The following is a 13,743-nucleotide window of genomic DNA, read 5'->3' as shown; positions in this document are numbered from 1 at the left end:
ATGCTTGAAAAGAGAATTTAAACTTAAATGTAGCAGACAAAACGTCGTTGAGTTGGAATCAAGCACTCAAACAAAGTTCAGCCAGCATTTAATATGGCATTTCCCCCAAAAAAAGGCATTCAAGTCAAACAAAGAATGCGGAAAATTTGTCAGAAAAATTATTAAAGAATTTAGGGAATTTACAGAAGAAGAAAATACAAAAGAGCATTGGATAGAGCAACTTTCCTTTGCTAGTGATTTAAAAAATCTTTTGATTAAAACTAACCGATACAAGATCAACAATTTGCAGAAGATTTTTGTAAACACTGGAGTATATATAAGAAATCAAAATTTTAGATTATATTCATCAATAAGCAGAAATACTGAAAAAGAACTTAAACTTTCTAAGAGTTGCAAGTTTGATTTTAACGAAGTAAAAGTATTTGGTAAAAAAAAGAAAAAACCAAACAAAAAACAAAAGCCTAACAACGAAAAACAAATCTTTCTAGATTCCTTGGTGTCTAACATTGACGAGGAAACATGCAAAATTTTAAAAGAACTACCGTCAGAAGTAGAAGAATTTCGCAACATACAAATCGACAAAAAGATGATTCCACAACTAAATATTAGAGCTGAAGCAAAAAAATTTGTTAAAAAAAACTTTTCGGAAAAATTTGATTTTGAAGGACCAATAAAAGTAAAAAGAGCTCATTATGACGAAGAATGGAAAACAAGAACGTATGTATTAGGGGGAACTCGCTATTGTGGAAATGTTAAAAGAGAACACACAAAGAGTGGAGTTTTTGTATGTGCAGATATGGCCAAAAAAACGATGTATGGCAAGTGTTTTAATGCTGAATGTATTTACTTTGAAAACAAACCACAATATGAACAACCCCTTCCCCTAAAATGTTATCCTGCAAAGAAAATTGAAGAATTTCGACGTCAACCAATCGAAAGAATTCCGAATCAATTTTTAAGAAAAATGGCTTTAGAATTTGTTCATGACGAATATGGTAAAAATTTCAAAAAATTAAATAGTGCAAATTATAAGGCTGACCGAAAAATTGTAAAATTTCGAATAGTTACCAATTATTGTTGTTACACTCAAGAAAGGCATGAAGGGGAAAAGTTAGAGGTGTTTGTAATAGCTGATTTAGCCAAAAAAATTATGTATTTAGAGTGCCTTGAATGTGTGGAAGAAAACAAGCCACTAAAATGCAGGGACATTCATTATATTCCCAAAATAAAAAACGATCCAAACCCTGCTATAACTAAATAGATTATGAAAGTTTTTTTTTGTAATTTCTGTGAATTATTCTTGTTAATTTTATTGTGATATTGTAAGGTTATTAAATTTGTATTATCATTTGTTGACAATAAATTTGGACCGAACTAAGATTTAAATGTTTCATTAAAATATATACTTAATTAAAAAGTGATTTTCTGACTAAGTTTTGTTACCACCAAATGGAAGTTGTTTAATAGTAACTTAATTTTACCTGGGATAACTAAACTTTTACTTTGTTTGTTTTAATTTAATTTTCTATGTATTCTTGTAAATATTAACTATTTTAATTTTTGTCGCATGCTTAAACATTGTTTTAATTTCTAACCTGTTGTTTGTTGCACCTTCTTAATATCGCTTGTACAGGGGTCACGGGGTCAACCAGTGTTTCAATCTGTGTGAAAATAAAAGTAAAAAGTTTTATAAATAGTGCGAGTTTAATTTCAAACAGATTGATACTAATTACTCTTTAATTGTTTACATAATACTTTAAGCAAATTTGATTAATTTTTAAATTTTCAAAAAATTCTTGCTAAATTCTTAGGTTACATAATGCAGTATAAAATATGCTATATTTTATAAAAATTGGCACCTAAAAAGTCAAAGCAATGCATAACTAGCTTCAAAGAGTTAATATACTTACTAATTAAAAAAAATCCAAAAAATAAAAAATACTATATATATATATACTATATAAATACTAAAGTAATGTTAAAATAAAACTTACTTTGACACAATTTCGAAGAATAACAGCTGCATCACTTGATCCAGAAGCCATTACAATACCAGGACAATCAAGAATTTTAATATTTTTGTTTATTGTGACTTCTTGCATACTCCTATATAAAATAAATGTCAATTGTACTAAACTCAGTTAAACTTTTTAAAATTAGATATTATTTTTCCACAGATTTATGACAATGGTAATACACAAATAATATAGCCTAAAAAATACCTAAGTATTATATATAATTTAAAAGAACTACTTATTATATGTATATAAACTAAAAAAAATAAAATAAACAAACTTGGTAATTCCAGGCAAAGCTCCAACATTGCAGGCCTTAGCTCTCTTAAGACTGTTAATCACACTACTCTTACCCACATTTGGAAAACCTAAAAATTATATATAATCAAAATTGTAACGACTTAGGGATCAAGAAAGAGTTCATTTATGCAAAACAGGAATTTAAAAGAAATTTTTATGTAAAATACAACTAACAGAATGATAGCAAAAGTATTTGATATAAACCTATGAAATCCAAAGGTTGAATTTCCATAGCTTTAAGTTACAAGGTCACCAAAATTCATATAACCTTTGAAGGCTATTCAAGATCAATAAAAAAATTAAAACATCACTAACTGCGAATAAAACATTTTCACAGTAGAACCTAAATTAGAATAAAATATACTAAGTATTCACCTACTACACCAACAGTTATCGAAGTTTCAACATCGTTCTGTCGACAGTAGTTTGACAAAAGTTTAAGTTTTTTTTTTTTTTCATTCAGCCCCAACACACTGACTTGTTGTCGACAACAATTGAGTGTCGATCTGTTTTAATGGGACTTTACACTGGATCTAATAAAAAATACCTTTGTTTAGAAAAGTTAGTTAATTTATATACATACTACAATTTATATAGCCTAGTGAACTGATAAATATATATTAGATATGTATATTTTATATATATAATTAAAAAAATAAGAAGTAACCTCTTACCAAGTTATTTTTCTGGGATTGAGTTGAAGATTTGAAAGCAACTGTGGGAAATTCATTTCTTAGGTATTTGATCCATTCCTCAACATTTTCTTTCGGTACTAAATCTAAATTAAAAACACAAATATTAAAACCCAAATAGTGATATTTTGTTTCTACATTACAGATTAAACTTTATACAAATTTACAGTCTAATAAAATTAGAATAGTTTTATTTTTTACCTATGAACAATATTGATCTTTTTGTTAATACACTAACCAATTTTATTCAAAACAAGAACAAATTTCTTATTAGCTCCTGACTCCAATGCAGTCCTCTCAACTTCTAAACACCTGCATCCAAGAGGATCTCTTGCATCCAGAACTTCCAGAACAACATCAAATTTAAGCCATCATATTTACCTTTCTTAACTCTTTGTAGTATGTTTTCAAAGAAGTTTCATTATATATTAAACCAACAGATTTTTGCTGTTTTAACTTTATCACTTTTACCTTCTGAAAAACGTCAAGTTAAACAACAAACATTAATACAAAATAGACAATTTTAATATAAAAACTTTAAAATTGCTTGGAAGTAAGCAACACAAGAATGTTTGTTATGTAACCTGTTCCTATTTTATATCCTTAAAGAACTGCTATTTGTGTTAAAAAACCATTCAAAACTCATTTTGTAACTGAAATAACATCAAAGCCATAAATATTTCAAGTTTAAAAAATCAAAATTATTTAAAAAAAATATATTTAAAAATGAATAAACTCAATTTTTAATGCCCTAAAATACAACAACATTTACATATATTTATTTTAGTTTATCTGATAATTAATTTAATTGGACATTAATTTGTAATCCAATATTTAATCTAAACAAAACCACAAAAAATTATCCACCATTGTCATTTATTCCTTCAAGTAATAAACATTTACACTTCAACAATATCCAGATAAATAGTAAGAATTCATATTTGTATGAAAATGTTATAATTCAGGTCTTTATAATTAATTATTTTTTAAAACTTTCTAAAAATTACACGATTGCATTTAATTACCAATGTCATACATTGGTATTCATGTCTTTACTGTTACAAGATTGTAATATTATAGAAATATAAAACAAAACCTTGGTCTATAATTGTTTTTGTAGCTTTGAATCAACCTGGCAGGCCAAGGTCAACGTTAAAGTCATAATTTTCATTCGAAGAAAAGTCCATTGCAGATAATAACGAATCACCAAGTTTATCTGATATTTTATCTGCGAAAAATTTATTTATAAACAAATTAGGTTTTTCATATGAAAAAATTGCCAAAACATTTTTTTTTTTGATATTTTAAAACAAAAACAGCCATCATTACAAATTCATTTTATTTAAATGCTGTAAAAAAGCTAACAGTTATTTTATTGTTTACATACCAGCTCTTTTCTTCTTTTTCTTGTTGTTTTTCATTAATTCCTTTAACATTTTATTAGCTTGGATATTGCTACCATCCTTGACTATATCTTCCATCTTAATTTTCCCTTCTTTCTCTTTTTGGCCTTTCTCTTCAACTTTTTTCGACTTTACATCTATTGTAATTTCTCCAAGCTTCAAAATTTAAAAAACTGCTTAATTTTGGGAAATTTTAAATATTTTCTTTAATTTTTAAAAACCTAATTTAAAATTTTACCTCCAAAGATTTCGATTCTTCTTCATCTTCTTCCATATCTTCGTATTCATCATCTTCCCCTTCTTCTTCATTCTGTTTCTCATTTTCCTCCATCTCTTGTTCTTCTTCTTTTTCTTCCTGGTCTGCCATCTCAGTTGGACCTAGTATAAAAATTAACAAAAAAAAACAACAAATTTTTTATTTTTTGATTGGATAAAATAGTAACCCTTAAATAAGCTTAATGCATTTATAATGTTTTGATTGAATGCTTTTAAAAAAAAAACAAGTTTAAACATTAATTTACCAAAACCCAAAAAAATTTATATTTTATATATATACAACTTTTTTTAATAAAATTATCAACCTGATGATTTAAATAAAATAGATCTGGAAGCAGAAGGAGCTCCCCTTAAATTTTCCAAAGAATTTTTATTTTCTTCTTCAAGAAGATCCTATAATTAAAATAATAGAATATCATTTAATACACCATTCATTACCTGTTTATTACTGCTACATTAAGCACTTTAACCATTTAAATACAACGCTTATTGAACTCTGTATGTATATGAATGTGTGCCTAATTTAAAGAGCTTTAAAAAAAAAAAATTGCAGTTTATAAATTACGATGCACATACTTTGTTGCAATCATATTATTTCTGATAAAATTGCAGCATTTGCGGTGGACAATCAATAAACTAATGTTGCATTATACAAAAAACATAATAGTCAAACTTAACTTACCCAGTCAAATTCTTCTTTCATTGAACTCACAATTTTCGCTTCAACATGAGATTCAGTATTTAAGGGAGGATGAGTGTAGTAAGTTATCTTTCCACTAAAACAAATTTATTATTTGAGAGTTGTGATAAGGTAACATATACATTAAAACTTTGGGGAACAAAAATGTAAGTGTTTTAGTTGCCTAATTAGTTTTGATAACATTTTAATACAAAACAAAGTCAATACTCTAAAAACAAATATTAAAAATTTAAATGTCATTTATTTATATTGAAAACGGTAGTTTACTGCAAAAATTAATAGTTTTCTACCTATTCCAATCTTGTAAAATTCGTTTCGCTGCAGCATCGATGTTGGGTATTCCCCCTTTTTTTAACATTCCTCTTCGTTTTGCGAGTAGTTCCAGAAAGTCTGTGACGTCATCATAATTTGTAACATTATATCGCATCATCATCTGTTTACAATAAAAATAGATTTTAAAACAATTGTCAATTTAAAATTTTTTTAAATAAAATAAATATAGACTTTAATTTCGACCCTCAATTGATTATCAAAATTAATTATTTAATCAAAAGAAGGCCTAAATATATGTATATAATATGGCAACAGTAAATAACCTTTTAAAATTAATTATTAACCATGATGTTGCAACATTAAAATACTGAACTAACAAAGATAAGAGTTTCACTCTATAGTTAAATTACATAGTTTTGTAAAAGATTTGGCAAAACAGTCTTATTCAGCATAAAGAAATAAGATTTTGTATTAAAACAACAATAAGAAATGAGTAGTCAAATTCCTGAAAATAGTTTAAAAATAAGAAAAAGGAAGAGGCATACTTCACCATCAAAAGAAAATGATAACTTTTTTTCAACACAAAGTTATAAAAATCTTTCAACCAGTAGTTTTAAAGAACAACAGCATTTAAGTTTACATCTGCAACCATACAATACACTTTATGATGCTACTAGTTTTCTTAGCTTTCAAAATGAAAATAATTGCGTGTTTGCATCTGAAAACGAAGACGAAACAAGAACATTTTACGTAATGACAGCTGAGCAACTTTGGACTGAAATTAATCAATCTCATCCTGATGACCTTTATTACCATGAAGTTATTTTACCTAGTAGAGCTTGCCGACTTTATTTTGATTTGGAATTTGATAAAACCTTAAACCCTGCAAAGAATGGAAACTCTATGGTAACACTTTGGATTGATTACGTGAATGAATGCTTGAAAAGAGAATTTAAACTTAAATGTAGCAGACAAAACGTCGTTGAGTTGGAATCAAGCACTCAAACAAAGTTCAGCCAGCATTTAATATGGCATTTCCCCCAAAAAAAGGCATTCAAGTCAAACAAAGAATGCGGAAAATTTGTCAGAAAAATTATTAAAGAATTTAGGGAATTTACAGAAGAAGAAAATACAAAAGAGCATTGGATAGAGCAACTTTCCTTTGCTAGTGATTTAAAAAATCTTTTGATTAAAACTAACTGATACAAGATCAACAATTTGCAGAAGATTTTTGTAAACACTGGAGTATATATAAGAAATCAAAATTTTAGATTATATTCATCAATAAGCAGAAATACTGAAAAAGAACTTAAACTTTCTAAGAGTTGCAAGTTTGATTTTAACGAAGTAAAGATATTTGGTAAAAAAAAGAATCCACCAAACAAAAAACAAAAGCCTAACAACGAAAAGCAAATCTTTCTAGAATCCTTGGTGTCTAACATTGACCAGGAAACATGCAAAATTTTAAAAGAACTACCGTCAGAAGTAGAAGAATTTCGCAACATACAAATCGACAAAGAGATGATTCCACAACTAAATATTAGAGCTGAAGCAAAAAAATTTATTGAAAAAAACTTTTTGAAAAAATTTGATGGTGAAGCCCAAATAGAAATAAAAAGTGCTAATTATGACGAAGAACGGAAAACAAGAACGTATGTATTGGGGGGAACTCGCTATTGTGAAAATGTTAAAAGAGAACACACAAAGAGTGGAGTTTTTGTATGTGCAGATATGGCCAAAAAAACGATGTATAGCAAATGTTTTAATGCTGAATGTATTTACTTTGAAAGCAAACCAGAATATGAACAACCCCTTCCCCTAAAATGTTATCCTACAAAGAAAATTGAAGAATTTCGAAGTCAATCAATCAAAAGAATTCCCAATCAATTTTTAAGAAAAATGGCTTTAGAATTTGTTCATGATGAATATGGTAAAAATTTCAAAAAATTAAATGGTGCAAATTATAAGGCTGACCGAAAAATTGTAAAATTTCGAATAGTTACCAATTATTGTTGTTACACTCAAGAAAGGCATGAAGGGGAAAAGTTAGAGGTGTTTGTAATAGCTGATTTAGCAAAAAAAATTATGTATTTAGAGTGCCTTGAATGTGTGGAAGAAAACAAGCCACTAAAATGCAGGGACATTCATTATATTCCCAAAATAAAAAACGATCCAAACCCTGCTATAACTAAATAGATTATGAAAGTTTTTTTTTGTAATTTCTGTGAATTATTCTTGTTAATTTTATCGTGATATTGTAAGGTTATTAAATTTGTATTATCATTTGTTGACAATAAATTTGGACCGAACTAAGATTTAAATGTTTCATTAAAATATATATTTAATTAAAAAGTGATTTTCTGACTAAGTTTTGTTACCACCAAATGGAAGTTGTTTAATAGTAACTTAATTTTACATGGGATAACTAAACTTTTACTTTGTTTGTTTTAATTTAATTTTCTAAGTATTCTTGTAAATATTAACTATTTTAAATTTTGTCGCAAGCTTAAACATTTACCCTGTTTACATGGACACTTTTTATATCGCTACTAATACCGATATTTTTGACGTCACCGCAATTGTTGCGCATGTGTTAGTTCTTGTTCCGTTTACATGATATAAAGGAACCGAAACTAATATTTATAGGTAATTATATTTGAATAAGGTATTAATTTGTATATTAAATTGTATAATCTGTAAAAAGTGTGTTTAATAAAAATAATGTACGCTACAATCCTTCTAAAAAACCCCAGTTAAACTATTTCTAATTAGTTGATTACCGAAACAAAAACAACCGATACTAAGACAACCCGCTGCAAGCGGTCATTTGCAATTTGAGAGAACTACCGCTTAAATTATCCTTTTTTTGATTTATGTGTAATGAACCGTATATTACATCACTATGCGGTCGATTTAGCAGTATTAGTCGCGCAAAAATTGTCCATGTAAACAGGGTAATTGTTTTAATTTCTAACCTGTTGTTTGTTGCACCTTCTTAATATCGCTTGTACAGGGGTCACGGGGTCAACCAGTGTTTCAATCTGTGTGAAAATAAAAGTAGAAAGTTTTATAAATAGTGTGAGTTTAGTTTCAAACAGATTGATACTAATTACTCTTTAACTGTTTACATAATACTTTAAGCAAATTTAATTAATTTTTAAATTCTCAAAAAATTCTTAGGTTACATAATGCAGTATAAAATATGCTAAATTTTATAAAAATTGGCACCTAAAAAGTCAAAGCAATTCATAACTAGCTTCAAAGAGTTAATATACTTACTAATTTAAAAAAAATCCAAAAAATAAAAAATACTATATATATATATATATACTATATAAATACTAAACTAATGTTAAAATAAAACTTACTTTGACACAATTTCGAAGAATAACAGCTGCATCACTTGATCCAGAAGCCATTACAATACCAGGACAATCAAGAATTTTAATGTTTTTGTTTATTGTGACTTCTTGCATACTCCTATATAAAATAAATGTCAATTGTACTAAACTCAGTTAAACTTTTTAAAATTAGATATTATTTTTACACAGATTTATGACAATGGTAAACCACAAATAATATAGCCTAAAAAATACCTAAGTATTATATATAATTTAAAAGAACTAATTATTATATATATATAAACTAAAAAAATAAAATAAACAAACTTGGTAATTCCAGGCATAGCTCCAACATTGCAGGCCTTAGCTCTCTTAAGACTGTTAATCACACTACTCTTACCCACATTTGGAAAACCTAAAAATTATATATAATCAAAATTGTAACGACTTAGGGACCAAGAAAGAGTTCATTTATGCAAAATAGGAATTTAAAAGAAACTTTTATGTAAAATACAACTAACAAAATGATAGCAAAAGTATCTGATATAAACCTATGAAATCCAAAGGTTGAATTTCCATAGGGTCACCAAAATTCATATAACCTTTGAAGGCTATTCAAGATCAATAAAAAAAATTAAAACATCACTAACTGCGAATAAAACATTTTCACAGTAGAACCTAAATTAGAATAAAATATACTAAGTACTCACCTACTACACCAACAGTTATCGAAGTTTCAACATCATTCTGTCGACAGTAGTTTGACAAAAGTTTAAGAAGACTTTCAGCCCCAACACATTGACTTGTTGTCGACAACAATTGAGTGTTGATCTGTTTTAATGGGACTTTACATTGGATCTAATAAAAAATACCTTTGTTTAGAAAAGTTAGTTAATTTATATACATACTACAATTTAGTGAACTGATAAATAAATATTAGATATGTATATTTTATATATATAATTAAAAAAATAAGAAGCAACATCTTACCAAGTTATTTTTCTGGGATTGAGTTGAAGATTTGAAAGCAACTGTGGGAAATTCATTTCTTAGGTATTTGATCCATTCCTCAACATTTTCTTTCGGTACTAAATCTAAATTAAAAACACAAATATTAAACTCCAAATAGTGATATTTTGTTTCTACATTACAAATCAAACTTTATACAAATTTACAGTCTAATAAAATTAGAATAGTTTTAATTTTTACTAATAAACAATACCGATCGTTTTGATATTACACTAACCAATTTTATTTAAAACAAGAACAACTTTCTTATTAGCTCCTGACTCTAATGCAGTCCTCTCAACTTCCAAACATCTGCATCCAAGAGGATCTCTTGCATCCAGAACTTCCAAAACAACATCAGCTGTCTCGACAACCTATATACAAAAAAGAAGTAAATTCAAAAATCTATTTAAATATAATATTTAATATTAATAGCTAGAAAATGGTATATATGTTTTTTGTTAAAAAAGACAATTTTAGCCACCAATTTGTTAGAAAAAAATACCTTTCTAAACTCTTTGTAGTATGTTTTCAAAGAAGTTTCATTATTTATTAAACCAACAGATTTTTGCTGTTTTAACTTTATCACTTTCACCTTCTGAAAAACGTTAAGTTAAACAACAAAAATTAATATAAAAACAACAATTTAAATTTAAAAAAATGAAATTGCACAACAACTTAAAATTTTTTATCTATATAATACTATGTTTTAATAGTTTGTTATGGTTAAATCTAATTTATAATTTACTTCAGTTTCAAAAATTTGTTGTCGTTGCAGAGCATCTTTTTGTAAACCTTCCAAACTTCTTCGTTTATTAACTTCATTTCTCCTTTGTTCTTTCTGTCTCTGTTTTTCTGCTTCCGCCTAAAAGTTTTACAGATATATATTGCATTATAAAAAGATATATTTTTTATGAATTATCAAAACTTAATAAACTTAATATGCAAGAATATGGGAAAATACAAATAATCCAAATAATTGTTTACTCGTTGTTTACGAAGTTCTGCTTCTCTTAAAACTTTTTCTTTAAATGGAGCTGAATTAGGAACACCAGGATCTCGTTTTATTTGTTTCACTTTTCCTGGATTCTTTTTTGCTTCTTTCTTCAACTTTTTCTTGTGTGCTCTTACCTAAATAAATAGTAAAATTTTTCATTTTGATTTAATCAACAATTCTAAACAGTTTATTTCTCAAGTTTGAAGGTGGTAATACAAAATAAAACTTTTTTCACAATTAAATGTAACAAAAATAAATAAAAAAAATGTATATACAAGCCAGTCAGGAAAGTAGGGCAGTCTGCTTGCACGACATATTTTTTCACGCAAAAAATGCAAGCCTAAAAAAAATCGCATTCGCTTCGGTTGCGCCCAAGTGATTTTTTTTGGTACTAATTTATTTTGTTCCTTTAAAACACGTCTAAAGTTTTTATGCTACCGTTTTAGTATGTTAGTTTGAAATTTTTTGTATGAGGATTTTTTTAGACTTTTAAATTGTTTCTTACGAAATGGGATGGGTGGTTTTTATAACATTTTATTGTTTACGCGCCCAGAAATCCAAAACAGTTGTATAAGAAAAAAACTTAAGTACAAAAGACATAAACAAACACAAAATTTAATTAAAAAATAAATATAACAAAAAAAAAAAAAACTAAGAACAAAGGAAATATTAATCATCAAATCCCCGTAAAATAAAAGAATTTTTTAAAGGTTTTCTGTGCTTGTGGTATTCCAAAGTTTTTATCGCCATCCAAATACAAACAGAAAACTTCTTGCATTACGTTTGGGCATTGGATAAATCCAATCAATGTTAGTTCTTTCTATTAAAGTGTCATTGTTTTGTCCGCCACTTTGAGTTTTCATTACTGAGTAGTAAGATTCAATGACCGCCTCCACCCCTACATCCAAAGCAATGCAAAATTCTTTTTCCACTTTCTCGTATACATTTTCGTTAGTATAAAAAGTTTTGTATGCTGCTTTGTCTAACCGACAGCAAATTGTTTCAATATCGAGGAATTCAAACTCCTAATTATTTTCGAAATCGTGTTGGTTTTCAATTACTTTAAAAGAATCGGCATTTGTATCTGGAAGTGTTCCAGCTATGGGATTAAACCAGGTGTTTCTAATCCCCCAAAAATTGTAAAAAACAACTGCGTTTATAACATTTTTATACGACTGAAGTACTTCTTTTGAGAAGTGTGACAGCAAATTTAGTTGCGGAATTTCCGCTGCAAGTTTTTGTACATGCGGTAATTCGCACACATAAGAAAAAAACAAATCAAAATCATGATGCCCGTAGTCACTTAATTGGGCTCGTTGCCGTGCTGTTCTCATAGGGCTTCCGCTCAGTAATTTTAGTAAGTCTTCGAGCTCGAAGCACCTACCAAGAACAAAGGCAGCATTCTTTACGCATTTGTTGTAGCAAAAATCAACAAATTCAAAAATTTTGCCGCAAAAATTCCCAACTTCTTTTAGGCAATCTTTGTGGTCTCTGCTGACGACCCACGTTATATTTTTATTTTTTTGGACGAATCTTCATTTGTTGTTTGTTTTTTTAACGATCCAGCCTTTAATTAAATTAATATTTAAAAAGCTGCATTGTTCACCGTCATTATACCAAAGTGGTGGGACAATTTAGGAAAAAGATCAGAATTTAAAATACACTTCGCTGGTTTCTTTAACTGATCAAAAATATTTTGTTGCATCGCTATAATTTTTCGCTTAATTTTGGGCCACCATTTGGTTATGGACCAAAGTAATTCGAAACGCTTTGGCATTTGATCATTAATGTTATTATAGGAGTTAAAATGTCTAAAATACTACACAGGTCGAAGCAAAAATCTCGACCTTTTATTAAATATTTTAATTCCTCGCAACTGTCTTCAGTTTCCCGTTCTTGGGAGAATGCCGTTACCAAAGCCTCGTAACTTTTATAAATAGATATAAACTGGTCAAAGGCACTACTCGTAAACGTGTTGTCGAAAACACTTTTGCAACATGGGATGAAAAGCCTTTTTCCGTCGCCAACCTGTGATATTAAGCATGGCCACGGCCCCGACCAAACATGGTGTAAAAATTGGTTATTAATTTTTTTTCGTAGTTAATTCATTGTTAAGTCGAGCTAATGCAAAGTGTGTTAAGTAAAATACATTACATAATGTAACTATTGTTTTTGTGGGTTGTAAAATATTTAGTTTAAAAGTAATTGGGTATAGAGGTCGAAGATGCTTTAGTACATCACACCTTATGATCACGCGTAGACTTAAAATTTGGGTATTCATGCATGCGCAGTTACGCCTATTTTTTGCTTACACGCACGAGATCTCGTCGAAAACTGCCCTACATTCCAGCTGTCCAGACTGGTATTTGAGTATATATAAAATATCTTACGTTTTTTTCAATTCTATATTTTTTGCTGCAGGTCATACGTTTGCTTGCCTTTTTAAGCTCTAAAATATAAATATTTTAATTATCTGCTACTATAGTTAGTGTATCAATTAAAAATAAGTAATTTTTTTTCTTGTCAGACTGTTTAAAAAAAAATAATTTGAAAATAAGAATAAAATTGTAAAGTTTTACTCAATGCAACAGTTTAGGTTGATTTTATGTCCAAAAACATTACAAAGTTTTAAATCTTACTTGGTCTTTTCATTCCCATAGTTATTTTATTGTAATTAAACCTTTTCTAAATGTAATATACGTCTTAAACTTTTTCTAAATTTTTAAAACAAACTCACG

The 13,743-nt window shown here is 27.9% G+C and overlaps 1 protein-coding gene and 2 pseudogenes across 1 annotated transcript; all 3 read right to left on the bottom strand.

Annotated features, from left to right (window-relative positions):
• The window catches only part of LOC145750770 (guanine nucleotide-binding protein-like 3-like protein), a 6,783-nt pseudogene extending 2,728 nt beyond the window's left edge, over positions 1-4,055 (bottom strand).
• LOC145749721 (guanine nucleotide-binding protein-like 3 homolog) lies at positions 3,867-13,743 on the bottom strand. Its single transcript, XM_082565559.1, has 17 exons — positions 13,645-13,743; positions 13,396-13,454; positions 10,996-11,139; positions 10,757-10,873; positions 10,514-10,606; positions 10,247-10,382; positions 9,991-10,094; positions 9,711-9,858; positions 9,328-9,415; positions 9,028-9,139; positions 8,635-8,700; positions 5,677-5,819; positions 5,369-5,462; positions 4,992-5,079; positions 4,649-4,788; positions 4,395-4,566; positions 3,867-4,235 (listed from the first exon to the last, which is right to left on the bottom strand). Exons 1-17 carry the CDS (start codon positions 13,661-13,663, stop codon positions 4,135-4,137), a joined length of 1,824 nt encoding a protein of 607 aa, XP_082421685.1. The 5' UTR covers positions 13,664-13,743; the 3' UTR covers positions 3,867-4,134.
• LOC145749543 (uncharacterized) lies at positions 11,682-13,286 on the bottom strand (annotated as a pseudogene).

The sequence above is a fragment of the Corella eumyota genome, chromosome 4, assembly GCF_963082875.1.
Source record: "Corella eumyota chromosome 4, kaCorEumy4.1, whole genome shotgun sequence".
Taxonomy (NCBI): Eukaryota; Metazoa; Chordata; class Ascidiacea; order Phlebobranchia; family Corellidae; genus Corella; species Corella eumyota.
The sequence above is the reverse complement of the archived record's forward strand: the minus strand, read 5'-3'. Positions and strand labels throughout refer to the sequence as shown.

Coding starts and splice junctions, on each gene's coding strand:
- LOC145749721 (XM_082565559.1), bottom strand. Junction 9,140..9,327: donor GCTATGCCTGGAATTACCAA/GTTTGTTTATTT, acceptor TATTTTATATAG/GAGTATGCAAGAAGTCACAA. Junction 4,789..4,991: donor TATTTTATTTAAATCATCAG/GTTGATAATTTT, acceptor TTTTTATACTAG/GTCCAACTGAGATGGCAGAC.